Raw genomic sequence first — 16,309 nt, 5'->3', positions numbered from 1 at the left:
ATTATATAATAATGATTATAATAATGACTATAGTAAAAATCATTAATATTTCTAATTTTATATATTTAATTTATTTATATTTAACATTTCTATTTTAAATAATAATTATGTTTAAAATAATCATTTTAAATATTTATAAATTAAATTATTTTTAAGATTTTTGTTAAATAAATAATATCAAATAAAAGATAATTTTAAATAAAAATAAACGTAGAATAGAATGTATTTTTAATTAATTTATAATATATAAGAGTAATTAATATTTATTAATTATTTATATAATTATGATAAAAATATATTTTCATATTGAATATAAAGTTTTAAATTTAATAAAAATTATAATTTTTTATAATTTTTTTCTTTTTTTCTTTTTTATTAATATATTATGTATATTTTATATTTTTAGAATATAATTATATATTATATTAATTATATAGTTAAAAAATATTTTATTTTCTTAATATATTCAAGAACAAAATGAAGAACAGAATAACATTATAAAATAATTCAATTTTACTATTGTTTTTTAGATAAATTTTCTAATAATAATTATATATAATAAATAAATAAGTAAATATATATATATATATATATATATATATATATATATTATTTTTCGTACATAATATTTATCATAATAAATGAATATATATATAAATATAATACATAAATATATTATATATTATAATCATAATAATAATGATCAATGCATTAAATACTTTATTCTTTTATTTCAATGTTAAAGCAGGACTATAGTTATCTATATAAAAATATAATAATAATGTCTAAAACATTAATTTATAATGTGAAATATAATCAGATTAAATATTTATATTAATATTAATATAATTAAGTATTTATAAAATACATAAATCATTTAAAAAATTAAAGTTAAAAACTTAAGTTAATAAAAATTTAAAATTTAAGTTATTTTGTTATTAAACATAAGAAAATTACGTATTTGTAAAGTATTTAATATATTTATTTAAAAAAATAATTAATTAATATATTAAATTAACATTGAACACGTATGATTTCATAAATATTATTTGAATATATACATATGTATGTATATCATATATACATATGATTGATAATATCGTACTAGTATTTATGCATACAAGTTTTGATTATTTTGAAACTTTTGGCAGCCAACTCTCATCGGATCAAGTAATAATCTTCTCAAATATTCACTGTTAGTAACAACCATTTGATTATAATTTTATTTTAAATTATTTGTTTTTATATTAAATATTATATTTAAATGAAATCTATGTCAATGTTTCTATTTGTAATTCTTAATTGGTATAGTGAACTTATATCAAATAAGTCAGTAATTTAAAAGTAACTTAAATTTTTATTTCTTTTTTAATAAAATAGAATAGAAATAAAAACTTATAAGTTATTATTTATTATAATTATTTATTATAATTTGTTAACATTGGCCTTTAAATTTAATATGAATTACGATAATATAGAGAGAATTGTAATAATAGTTCTTGTATTATTTAAAAATAAAAAATCAATTCTGTTTAATCAATTTAATGATTTTTTTCGTTATTAAACTTTCAAAAAGTAAAAATTATTTAAATTTTCATAGAAATTAATAAATATTAATTAGATATCAAAAACAATATACATATAAGTATAATAGATTCTTGATAATTGAAAACTCATTCTCTGAAATCTCTATTGTGTTTTCTACTGATACAATATATTTTGTAATATAACCCATATAATATTTATTTATATTATATGGGTCACATATATTACATTATTAAAATTATCGAAGTAAATTACGTTATTAATTATAAGAAAATGTAAAATTATTAAGAAATTGAACAAGATCGAATACAATATTAGTAAAAGAAATTATTGATTAATAAAATTATAAAAAATAAAGAATAATCAATTGAAATTTATTTAGCAAAATATTGATTACTATAGTATTATTTGAAAAAATTTTAAAGATAACGATTTGCTACATACTACTTTTTGCTGTTATTAAATCATAAGATTATTTTATTTATTATATTTATTTTATTTATTATATTATTTTGTTTATTTTATTTATTATAAAATGCACGAAATTATAATGTATTTATTTTTCTATTTTTATAATCGATGTTTTATTATGTTAAAAATTTCGAGTTATATATTATATCATAGAATATTATACGAGTTGTTAAATATATTTTATATATTATTAAAAAAATCAAATCTAAAGACAAAAAAAATGATAAAAGATTTATTTAAAAATGAAGATTGAATCTTATTTATTATAGTTATAAGTAATTGAAATTCGTATTAAATGAAGAATTGTGAAAATAGAATAAAATGATAATATGACAGAGATGGAACTAGACCCCTTATTTAATTTAACACAAACTTAAATTGCTTATTATTTAATAAAAAAATAAACATTATTTGATAAACTAGTTTTTATTTTTGTTTGTTTCTAGAAAATCCATCCACAAATATATTAATATTTTAAATATTTCATAAAATATTTTATAAAAAATTTTGAATTTCATAAAAATAATAATGTAAATTTAAATGTTATTTTATAATACAATCTATTTCTGAATGAATGATAAATAACAAAAAATTAATTTTTCAATCCAAATGAGAATTATACCAATATAATGTTTGTATTATTGAGCAGAATTTTTATAATTTTATTATTATAAATAAAAGTTGTTTTTATTTATATGATATATTAGTATAATAATTTAAAGAATTTATGAATTTTTTATTTTAATATTTTTTTATTTTAAATTTTATTATAATATCATTTAAAAAAAAAACATTATTTTATTATGTAACATTTATGATCTATTTATATTTCATAATTTATTGAATACAATACAATAATTTCATAAATACAACAATAGTTATCTAATTCTATCTAACTATTTAATACAATATAGTACAAAGTCGATATACATATCGAGAAGAAAACGAAATGTTTTTGAATAACGAAGCTGATATGTATTGAATAGTATTTGAGCGATCTCTCATGATGTAATAACATAAAATGGTGAACTTAAGTAAAAATTTTAAAATGGAAATAAGCAGAAAAAGAATGAAAAAAAATGTTGTCACTGAAGAATTGTAATAATTATTTAATTAATTTAATTAAAACACATTAATATATATATATTGAACATATTAATATATATGTGCGCGCGCATACGTGGACACATAAATATGCTTATTATATTTATAAAGAAAGATTTAGGTGAAAGATATACATATATATATTTCTAATATGTATACATATGAAAAATATAAATTTATAGTATGAGAATTATTTGCAAATACAAATTGGATTAATTTGTGCAAATTTACAAATTATAGACAAATTATAATAAAGGATGTAAATTTGTACTTAAAATTATTTGCGAATTAACTATTAGAAACTACTATTTATTTTGTTTTCAAAATAAAAATTATTTGACATTATACTAAAAATTCTATTTAAAAATGAATCTAAATGGTAAAATAAAATAATAAAAAAAAAAAGAAACAAATAATGTAAGATAACTGTAATAGATTCAGTATATTATAAATATCTATATCTTCTATATATATTTTATAATCTTGATCAATAATTAGAATCATTTAAAATTTGCAACATTCCTAATCTTTTTATTTATTATTATTATTTTTTTATAAGGAACTTTAATAAAAAAGTTTATTATTATTCTTATTCTTATTTTTCTTTTTCTATTATTATTATTATTATTAAGATATATAATATAAATTTAAAGTTTTGCAACTTGTATCTTTATGCAATAAAAATTTTAATAATGGAAATATTTAGATATCAACGGAAAATAAATTTATTATTATTATATATTGATTTTAATTAAATTTTTAATAATATACTTAATAATTTACTATATCTTTCTTTTGATTTAATTCAGAATTACAGTGAGATTAAAAAATCAATATATTTCTAGCATTTAAAAATTAATCAATGATTTAAAAGAATAATAACAAATTAATTATTGTATATTTACATCTATAAAGTTTGAGCAATAAAGGACAATTTTCCATTTATGGCGTAAGACTTTAGTTAGTTAGAAAATTTTTTCTATTTATTATATATAACGGTTATTTAATAATTAATAATTTCAATAAGTGGAGAATTTGATTTTTCTTAAACTTTACTAGATTTGTAGGAAAAAATTTGTAATCAAGAGAAAGTAATTCAAAGTGCAATATAATATATATATATATTTTTTGCATTTATACTACATATTTTTCAATGTAACAGAAAATTCGAAATTTTTATTATAATAGTAATATAGAATTTTTTGAACAAAAAATTTTTATTATTTTAATAATATTATCTTATAAAACATAAGAAATCATTATAATCAATTTTTATTCTTACTATTTTTTAATATTTACCTATTATTACTTTAAAGATGTAAAATGAATTTTCATTCAAGATTGTTTTTACTTTTAAAAATTAGAAAAAAAAATAGATAAATATCATACAATATATTTTAAGTTTTCTTACAAATCTATAAAGTTTAAAAAATCAGAATTTTCGAGTTTTTCTGATATTCTCTTATAATATAGTCTGAAAATGTTTTTCTATGCGGCTATTCGACTTATAAATTGATACATTTTAGAAAATCTGAGATAAAGTCTAAAGTTTTTTAAAGTTTTCATAGTTGCTTATTTCAAAAACAGACACATTTTTTTAAATTTTTATTTTATTTTAATAATTAATTTATTAATTATAATAAGTTTTTGGAAATATAGGTACATATAGATTGTCTTTGATGAAGAAAGTTATTGAAGAAATAAATTATATTTCATTTGTCACGATTTTTTAATGTTTTAAAATATCTAGGAATTTAATTATATATAGATATAAAGCTCTTTGATATAGTTTTTTTAACGCGAAATATATTCTCGAATATAAAACATGAAATATTGTGGAACAAGGGAATTAATAATATATTAATTGATAATGATATGCTTCGTAAAGTTATCGAAATTTGCATTAACTTGTACAAGTACTTTGATTTTAATTTATTTTTGTTTTCTTTCTTTGTTCAGAAATGTATTCAAATAGAAATTCTATTTCTCTTTCTCTCATTCATTCACTCATTCATTCTTTCTTTTCCTTTTTCAATTTCCGTAAAAGCCCTTATTGTTATTGTAGTGAATAAAATCACATATGAACACAAGTTTTGAAGTTAATTAGTATCTTTTTTCTTAAAAGTAATAATATATAATTGTTATGCTTTTTTATATTATAATTAAGTATATTAATTAAAATTAATAATGAAATCAAAATTTTATATTCAGGTACTCTATTTGTAACTTGTAAATATAGTTTATATTTAAGATATATAAATGAGAATAGAATAATTTTCGATTATTGCACACAAATAATTCTTATCTATTAACCTAATTAAAATAAATGATCAACATATGTAATACAATCTGTAAATTTCAATATGATCTGTAATTTTATTATATATCAAATTTATTTAGCATTTTTTACCAATTAAATTATGAAGAATATAAGATTTTTATAGAAATTTTAATGATTTTAAATATATAATATTATTTGAAAAATTTTTATAAGAGGATAAAAATTCATTTTATCATGTATAAACTTAATATCAATATTACACAAAACATAATGTTTGATATTTAATTTATTAATTTATTAAATCAGGTGTGAATTTTCATAAAGAAATAAATAAAAAGTAGACAAAACTTTTTCATTTAAAATATACCAAGTACGTAATTCTTAATTAAAGACTCAATACTTACGTATCACTTATTACTCATACTATTTATAAGCATAACTAACATTATAATTTTATATTATTCATCTAATTTATCATGTTAATGAATCAAATCTCAATATCAAATGTCTTATCAATTTTAGTTTTACTAGAATCAAGTACACGCTTACATAACACATTTCTAAATACGAATAATAATTTAAATTTTCTCGACAACGAAGATATATAAAAAAATTTTTACTGACTATTTTTATTCATTTTTTTAAATAAAATCACACCTTGTTTGATAGAATTACCCTTTGTAAATACTTTGTATATTTTTTTTCATATTATGATTCCTATTCACAAATAAATTGCAATAAATTAAAAAATTTTTTTATCTTTCAATTATTAGTAAATATCATATATTTTCTTATTTCAATTGTGTCAATTCTTATGTCAATTATAGATTTTAAAAATAACGATTCTGTTTGTGCACTTCATCATAATACGTTATAGACAAATATAATCAATAATTTTCTATTTTTCGAGCATGTATTTGTTATTGACGGAAATATCCGTTATAATAAAATTTCATGCATTGTTTGCGAATCACGCAGATTATAGTCCATTCGACTTTTAACAACATCTATGAGCGATACGCTTCATATTTACAATAACTACTATTTTTCCATCACAGATATCTATACGATGTAAAATTACAATTCAGGGAAGCTATGATCAACAGAAGAAACATAGCAAGTTAAAAATTTACAATGTGTATTGAAAAGTGGCTCGCTAAAATGTCCAATTGATTTTTCATTCGCATTGGCAAGGAATATGTCAGAACGTATATTTAACATGATGCATATACTATATTTTATTTTTCATATTATTCAATGAAGTAGAATTAATAGAGGAAAGAAATAGATATAATTTCACGACAAACAATATGATAATAAAAATATAATTTTGAAATATCAAATTTTAAATATTGAATATAAATGTAATAGAGAAAATAACATCATGATAAAACGTTAAATTTTGATTGAAAAAAATATAATAATACTATTTTAAAATATTTTTTGATAATTAAATATGCAAAAAGAAGTATGCATTATTTTATTTTAGTTGATTGGAACTTATCACTAATATTATTATATTTAAATAGAGAAAAATGTATAAGAGAGGAATATTATTTTATAATATATCTTTAACTTTAATTATCTTTATGTAAAGAACATTTTTTTCTTATTCTATTTTTCATGTATTATATATATATATTTTTCAACTTGATAAATATAATATTTTTCAACCTTTTAGCATTAAATTCGTCATTTTCTTCAGACATTTAACTCGAATAAATACTTTTTCTCCTTTATTTTTAACAGAATAATTTGCAAGACTCAAACTTTTGTTTTTATTTAAATAAATAAAACAATAAAATAAAATAATTTAACGATGTATAAATTAATCTAATTTGATAAATAATTTCTTTACTTCAACGATATATATATGACTATTAATTTCCTCTACATTCGATATAATGATTTTAATGAAATAATTATTGAATAATAACATTATAAATATCGTCAATGACAGAACAAATGTTTTTGTATTACATTTAAATACATCTTTATTGATATGCGCATTTTCAATATTATAAATTCCTCATTAAATGAAATTTAGGAATATATAAGTTAGTGATCGTAATTTTTTATTGTTACCAAAAAACTTTTACTGAAGAAAAAATATGACATAGCATATAGCATATGATAAAGTATATACAATATAAGTTTCCTCTCTTAACAAAACTTTTTAAATTTCCTTATGAATTATAATAATAATAATAAATAAGTAAATTTAAAAAATCTATATTTAAGAACATATATCATTGTTGTCTTAATTTTATTAAAAATAATAATTTTTTATAAAATACATTACTGTTTTCGATTTCAATATTTTATAAATATATTATAAAAATCAACATTTAGAACAACTTTTTTTTGTTCATATCTAATCACTTGATTTTAATTTTTGACTTATTTACAAAATTTTCGATATTAAATTGAATATAAAAATGTATTCTTCACATCGATAATAAAATATGAAACAATCATTAAATGATAGGAAATATGACCGAAATTATTTATGAGCAAATAAAAATGATATCAATCTCTTTATCATTATAATAACTTCAGTCATTGTAATTTAAGTATTGTTATATAAATATTATTATTTTTATATTTTATAACGAATCTAAAAGAAATAAATACAATGACATTAGTTCACCTATTATATGTTAATTGCTTTGATATTTTTATATAAACAATTTGTTGCATATTGACATATATATTCTATGGATTTATATAATGTAATAATATCGAATTTTTTTGCAAATAATTCGAAAATTAAAATCGAACGGTGATTATACATATAAGATATTTAAAATATTAATTTTTACAATATACTTAATAATCATTGAAATCGAAAAACACTGTTTTTTTAAATAATTATTAAATCCAATAAATATAATAAACAATAAAAATAGAAAAATATATACTAAAAAAAAAATATATACTAAAAATTAGATTAGATTAGGAGTCGATCGAAGGTTTTAAGTCGTTACTATATTGATTGTCAAGTACAATCTTCGATCTTTGCTGCTAATCTTCATTATCTAATTTTTTTTTTTTTTTTATTATTATTAATATCCATCTGAACATTTTGAAGAATAATACTGTTCGATTGAACGTTAATTAAAAATCTGTGATCAAAATCTCTTCAATTTCAACTATTTTATCAACTATCTACACCCCGTCAAAAAATGGCTCATTAAAGATGTTATCAACAGCGTCCATCTATTTATTTAACGTCGTCTCTCGACGAAGTATAACACATTTTGACAACAGTGATCACAATACGAGATGAGACATGAAAAATCAAATAGAAAATATGGTGGTAACATCTATTTGTTCATATATATAGTTTATCAGAATGATCCAGCGCGCTATTAAAAATTAACAAAATTTTGATTATGCCTCTTATTGTAAATATATAGTTTATATAATCAATATATTTACGAATTTTTGTTAAATTACGATGAAATGTAATTTAATAATAGCATCTTTCACAGATTCAACGTAAAGACACATTGAAATTCACGAATCGAAATATAGGAAAAATGGACGTTATTGTGACGACGAGCGAGAGTGGACGGGGTTCAAGATACATTGGCTTGTGTCCGACATAAAACGATGTCGCGACGCTCACTCGTATTATTTGCAGGAAATAATGGACATCTATTTTTAAAAAAACTCGGGAAATATCTGAATACGTTTGTTGTTTGGCTCTGGATCATAATAATTTCCACGGAACATTTAGTTCTCCATCCTTTTCTCATGTTGAGAAACAAGATATTCGTAAAGATATAAGATTCGTATAATTTATAAATTATTCAATGTTTCCATTCAATTCAATTTTTTTTTTCAATTAACGATCATTAAATTTGCATACTTTTTACAGAAACTTAATCCTTTTCAGGAACATTTAAGTCTGTAAATGCTTTCCTTAATCACTATTGAGATTCAATGTTTCAATATTATGAATCTTTCTTTCTCTCTTTTTTTTTTTTTTTTTTTTTAATTTTCTTATTATCTAGAAAATAATAGCTTGAGAATAAGACAAGAATAATTAGGTACGTATTAATAATTGAAGTAGCTCGGTACTCAAATTCATTTTGTGGATGTGTGGCTCACAGAGGGTGGCAGATTAATTAAGGTTGAACTACTTAACCTGGATGTTCTTGGTTCAATCTCCAAAGACATGCGATATAGATCCTTCTCGTTCAACAACAATGATGGATCCAGCAAGTAATTCGTTACTTTAGTTATCAATTCAATTTTGTATGGCGTTTGTTGAAAATGTCGTATTTCTCGAATCACGTGGGCGATCTAGAAGTAAATTAAATAATTTGCTTAAAATTCTTACACGTGAAATTGAGAAATAAATTTAAAATAATAATTGCAATAACAAGATTAATTAAAATAATTGCAATTACAATTATTCGTCTTTAATTTATTATTTACAATATTTCACGCAGTATTTCGATACAAAAATAATGATAAGATTTATTTTTTATGTAGAAGGAGATAAAGAGAAAGGAAGCAATTTAAATGGGAATATTAAAAGATTTATATTATGCTCATATTTATATTAATAACTTATTTACCATTCGCATTTTAGAAAAATTTAAAAGGCCTTCTTCGGTCATGGTTGGTGTACCCTCTTCTATGAAAGAAAGATCGGTTAAATATAATCCTAAATAAGGAATGCAAGGTGGGTCGCATCGATGTAAAGCATCTCGTAGATTTCTAAAACGTCCATCAGAAGAAACAATGTTTTGTAATCTTTCAATTGTTTGCTTTGTCTGCAAATCAATAAAAAAAATTATTATTAATAATTTGATTCTCTTTATTTGTAGATATTTATTTTGTTATCTTGTCGTCACTTAATGACAATAATTTCTTATTTGTAAATTTTAGGTGATTTACATGGTTAAATTTTTATTTTAAATTAAATTATTTACCGTTTTTGAAACTTTCTCCCATGTCTTTTTCAATCTGAAAACACTGCTATTCGTGAAAGCTGCACAAATCTGTAATACGCCATTATAATTATGCAAGACTCTACTAATGTCTGCAACTGCAGCCCATTTTTCAATCGCTGCAACCCGTGCTGCCATATTTGAACGGCGAATAATCTCTGAAACAACTAACTGCGACACTTCATTGAATCTTTTTGTCATTAAAAGAATGTGAGGAGCACGTGTAGCCTTATCAACTTTCATCCATGCTTGCCCAAGGAATTCTCTGCGCAAAAATTATAAAAATATAAAATTAAAACTTTTTCCTATAGCAATAATTTTGTATGTTATCTTTTTATTATATAAATGATATATAATTTTCAAATGGAAGAATTCTTGCTTTATTTTAATTACTTACTCGCTTGAAATAGATATAAAAATCTTGTGATCCAGGTATGTCATTTGTTCTGCGATTTCAAGCGCGGATAATGTCTCGATATTCTCTTTAGTTTGCAGCTATAAATACATATATATTTCTTTGAAGTATAAATCAAGATAATGATTAAAATATTAGAAAAATAATAAAAATAGTCCATAAATATAATATTCTATGAGATAAATATGACTAATGATTAGCTATTAATTCTAATACTGGGTCAAATATTAATTATTATTAAATATATTAAGTTACATGTATAAAATAGGCATAATATTTTAACTAACTTAGCTAAATTTTATATTTTCAAAATTATTTCGATAAATATTTTATTTAAAACATTTTAAAAAATTATTTGAATTCTTAAGTCTACCAGTCTAATTTAGAATAATTATCATAAATTATTGATATTTTTGTGTACGTACAATTGGAGAAGCTAACAATTTCTTGAGGTCTACTTTGCTACTTTCTGGCTCTTCCTTCGTAATTAATCTAAGAAGCTGGCTTGCGGCTTTATGTTCAGCTGGGAGAAGATTAGGGCAGTAAATGATATCTTCCAGGAACTCGATCGTTAGATTTTTCAACTTCTGATCAGATTCAAAATCTTGAGCATGTTTCGAGACCCAATGCCTCAACACGTTTAATACTCGCATCGTGGCTGCAGTTGACATAACTGATTCCTTTCGTCTGTTTTTTTCTCGACACGAACCACTACGATTATTTCCTTCGATGCCCTTATCTGGAGGATTGCTCGATGCAGATGTTGCAATTGCAAATGCAGTTGCAGCAGTCGAAGTACTACTCCTAATGTAGAATTTCAAATATTAACATCAATCATTTTTCGTACGTATTATAAATATATTTAAAAATATATTTAAATAAAAAAATTCTCTTAAATTCTCTTTCCATCATAAATATTTTTTTAGAAATGAGAAATTTATGTTATAGTATTATATTATTTTGTTATTTAAAAATGATATATTTAAATTTTATTTATGTTAATATATCAATATGTATTATATGCAATAACAATATATAATTATTAATAACATTATTATATTGTGTATGATATATTGTATATATACATGATAATGTAAGATATAATAACTTATTATATATTTATATATTTATTTGAATATATAAAAATTATTTTTTTATTTTACTTCTAGTTAAATATGTCTTTAATGATTATTGATTTTTGAATTAAATCTATTTTATTTTAATATAATGAAATATTTTCAGTTGAATATTTTGTATATTTTTTTGTTATTAAAACTTACTATTGTAATAACAAAAGTTTCGTTGTTTAGATTATTAATTTTTATGGAAATTTTTATTTCTAATCTATTTTCGTTGTATGATAATTTAATAATGAATGATATAAAATGTTTTATTAATATATTACAATAAAAGTTAATGAATGTATCATATATCTGTATATTTAGTTTCTATAATTTCAAATTTAAAAAAAAATGATTCTAAATAAATATTGATTATGTAATATTCAAATAATATTTTCATACTTTTCAATATTGCTTTTAATTAATTAAATGTTTAATTAAATCTAATAATATAATATAATATTATAATATATACTCTAATAATAATATTGTACTTAAATTGATTTGATAAGTAAACTTGTAATTGAATAATTTTTTATTTATATTATAATACGACATAAAATATAAATACTCAAATATTAAAATGCTTACAATTTCATAATAAGCTTTTTCATTGATTTCTTAAAAGATTATAAATTATATTTTCAAATTTTCAATTTTTAAATTATTTAATTGTAATTGAATTATAATATCATTATAAAATAAAAAAAGTAAAATAAAATATTAAATACTTGATATTCCTTCTTCCTTTTATAATTTTATAACGTCTAACATATTAGATACAGTGAACATCTAAGCAAGTAAAATAATAAAAGAACATGTAATTCTTTCTTTATTATCTACAAACTAGCATATCATTAAAAAAATAAATTCTACTTTATTTTTTTTCTACTAATCATTCGTAATATGCTGAATTAAAATTTTTTTTAAAATTATATTATATTTCTACTTGTAATTATTTTTTTGGTTCACTTAAATATACAGAATAAAATAGAAAATACTGTATTAAAAATAGCTCATAAAAGTATTTGAACACTATCTTACAAAGAAATTCATGTAATCCAAAAATTCTTTAAATTTGAATAAAAGAATATGTATATTATATATAAAGCATAATAAATTACACATGAAATATAATCTTTTTGTTAATTGGAAATTTCTTTGAAAGAGTAAAATTAACTGAAATTTCAGCATGATTTTTGAAATATAATTATACTTGAGAATTTTTTTCACAACAGAATAAAAAAGTACTAAATTGTAAAAATTTAAAATTTTGTTATATTTCGTAGCATATACTTCGTAGTTATATTTATCTATTAAAATTTAAATATCAATTTCGTCAATTTAAAGTGATTTTGGTAAAAAAAATACTCCATGTACAAGATCTATGTTTTATAGAGGATATATCTTTGGTAAATCAATTCTAGAAGTCAATACAAACATAAAAGTTGCTAAGACTTAATTAGAATAAAAGTGTTGATTAAAGCTTAGTTATTAAGTTAGAATTTAAGTTTGCATTAATAGATCGAAATGAAAACAAAAATGGTGGATTAATGGAGATAAAGCTCTGTTTCACTCTTTTTGTATTACTTAATAAAACTTAAATTACTTTATTTATTAAACTAATAAATAAGCTTTCATTGATATTTTATATATTATTTATATATATATATATATTGGTCTTAACTTTTATGTTCTTTTAGCTTCTAAAATCGACCTTCCAAAATTTCTAATATATATCCTATGTAACCTATTATGCTTTGAATTCTAAATACTCAAAATTTCATTAAAAATAAAAAATTATTCATTAATATTTCATTAAAAAATAAAAAAGTATTCAAATATGTATGTATTGAAGGCGTTCAAATACTAAATTAAATGTAGATATATTATATGATTAATATATATATTTTAGGAATATTTATTATTATATATATATTATATAATATATATTATTATATATATTATTAATATTTATTTTATGAATATAAACGAATAATTTTATTTAAATTATGTATATTTAAATTATGCTTGTATAATATAAAATTTGAATAAAAATTATTTTTTATAATATTTTATGTGATTTCTTATGATTTCAAATAATTAATAAATAAATCAGTCTATTGCGAATGATTTTTGTAATCTAAAATCTAATGTGCACTAGTGTGCGGCTTTGCTATCTAATTCATTAACGAAAGTCGACAATGCAATAATTACATTTGGTACTGCCATATTAAAATATAAATTCGCTGCGAATTTTAAATAACACAAGGCGTCTAATAAGTTGAAACTATTTCTATTTCGTTTAGTACGCCCATAATGCAAGGTTATAATTGATAACAAAATAAAAATAGGTAATATGATATGCATAAATTATTCATGATGTTTTCTTATATATTATGATATAGTTATGATCATTTCTTTTGACAAAAATAAACTTAAAGACATGTTAAAAGTTTTAAAATAGGGAATATTTAAAATAGATTAAGTTCAGGTTTTCATGCATTTAAAATTTTATTTATTATTAAAAAATTGAAAAAATTGAAAAAAATGTAAAAGTTTAGAAATTTACAATATAATAAAATAATAATTCAAATCAATTATTATTAAATATTAATCTTAAAATAATCAAAAAAATATTTTTTTTTATTTTATAGAAAAATTTTGAAAAATAAAAAAATAATAGTAATGGGCTTTTCATAAACACCTTGTATATCATATATATCTTATCATATATATTTTATTTTAAGGTAGAAAAATATATCCATATATTTAATATTATTGTTTTCCTTTAGTATTTGAATTATAAAAGATATTTTATACAATTAAATATTGCCGACATTATTCATAAATAATTTTAATTTTCCTAATATATAGTGGATAAAAAGTGTTCATACAGTAATTAATTTCAACAAAAATGCTGCAAATATTTATTAACTCCGTTTATTAATATAATTCTAACAATTAAATAATATGTTTTATGTTCTTGGACATGTATAGAATAATTTATTAAAAAATTGCAATATTTATATCTATTATTATTTTATACATATTATATTAACATTTTGTACATACTATTTTATTTGTAAACATTAATAAATTTTTTTCATTTTTTAATGATCAAATTATAATATTTATTACAGATACATTTTTATTACTTTTTATTGTAAATTAATTATATATTTATTATAAATTAATATCGCAATTATTTTTGTAAAATTATTATATAGACTTTTGAGAATATATTTGTTGAACATTTATTATTTATTTGAAATTATATTAATAAATGAAATTTTACAATGTTTTTGTTGAAATTTATTATTATACACACAAATTTTTTACATTTACTGTAAAAATGATAATTTTTTATAGGAAGATAAGTGCAATTTCGAAACTCTTCAATGTGCTTTATTACAGGCAATAAAATGATGGACGAGCAAAAATGTGATTTTGTGAAATAGAGTCACCATGCGCCACATTCAGTGGAAATTTCAGAAGCAGTTTCAGAAGCAGAAATAACACTTACCAGAGAGGTACACGTCCAATGCTATAAGTGATACAAAATGTCATATGAAATACAATTGCATTAAAATAACTAAAATATTATCCTGAATTGAGAAATTAATTTCATGAATTATTTAAAGGATGTATTCGAAAAAACAGATAAATGCAAAATAAATATTTCGATTTACAAATAGAAACGATTTACATTGTTATTAGAATTAACATTATATTGTATAGAAAAGGAAGAACATTATTTACATAGAATCATATGAAACGATCGAAATCATAAAAATTTCTTTTTAAATAATAAGTAATTCTAACAATAAGTTTCTATTAATATAAGTTTCTATAAATTCTAACATTATAATTCTAATATTATATTATTCTTATAAAGTTAGAAATTATATCTAAATTTCTTCAAATTTTTTTATAAAAAACATATATATAATTTAATATAACTTCTTCATTGCAAAACATAAAATCTAATTTTATATATATTATATATAAAATAAAATTTTATTATTATTAATTATTGATTTTATTTCTTCAAAATAAATGTAAAATAAAAGAAAATATATAATAAAAATAGACAATATATATCTAAAATATAATATACAATAAATCAATCATAATAAAAAACGATTCTTTCTAGTAAAAGTAAAATAAAATACACATGATCTTTCTAATTATTAAGTATAGAATATTTAATAAATAATAAAAAATAGTATCGTTGAAATAAGGATAGAAAGATACAATTATTTCTTTCTACAAAAAAAAAAAAGAGGAAGATTATAGGCGTAAGAAAACACGTAAGAATACCGAGACAAAGCACTCATGCGTAAGAAAGTGAAAAATACCTTTATTACAATCAACATTCAATAGCGATACCGTGAAACGAAATAGA

At 19.3% G+C, this 16,309-nt stretch overlaps 1 protein-coding gene across 1 annotated transcript in view; it reads right to left on the bottom strand.

Moving 5' to 3' along the window:
- Nucleotides 1-7,050: 7,050 nt before the first annotated feature.
- The window catches only part of LOC100866609 (ras-specific guanine nucleotide-releasing factor 1), a 135,741-nt gene continuing 126,482 nt past the window's right edge, over nt 7,051-16,309 (bottom strand). The window contains exons 22-27 of the mRNA XM_086910168.1: nt 15,428-15,448; nt 11,206-11,584; nt 10,763-10,860; nt 10,348-10,630; nt 9,991-10,188; nt 7,051-9,712 (exon numbers count right to left, since the gene is read on the bottom strand). Coding sequence (XP_086766294.1) covers nt 9,494-9,712; nt 9,991-10,188; nt 10,348-10,630; nt 10,763-10,860; nt 11,206-11,584; nt 15,428-15,448 — 1,198 coding nt within the window. The 3' untranslated portion in view covers nt 7,051-9,493. The remainder of the gene's footprint in view (nt 9,713-9,990; nt 10,189-10,347; nt 10,631-10,762; nt 10,861-11,205; nt 11,585-15,427; nt 15,449-16,309) is intronic.

Source organism: Apis florea, unplaced genomic scaffold, assembly GCF_048593485.1.
Source record: "Apis florea isolate Af1SG1 unplaced genomic scaffold, ASM4859348v1 contig_3170_pilon, whole genome shotgun sequence".
NCBI classification, from domain to species: domain Eukaryota; kingdom Metazoa; phylum Arthropoda; class Insecta; order Hymenoptera; family Apidae; genus Apis; species Apis florea.
This window is presented reverse-complemented; position numbering and strand designations above follow the sequence as displayed.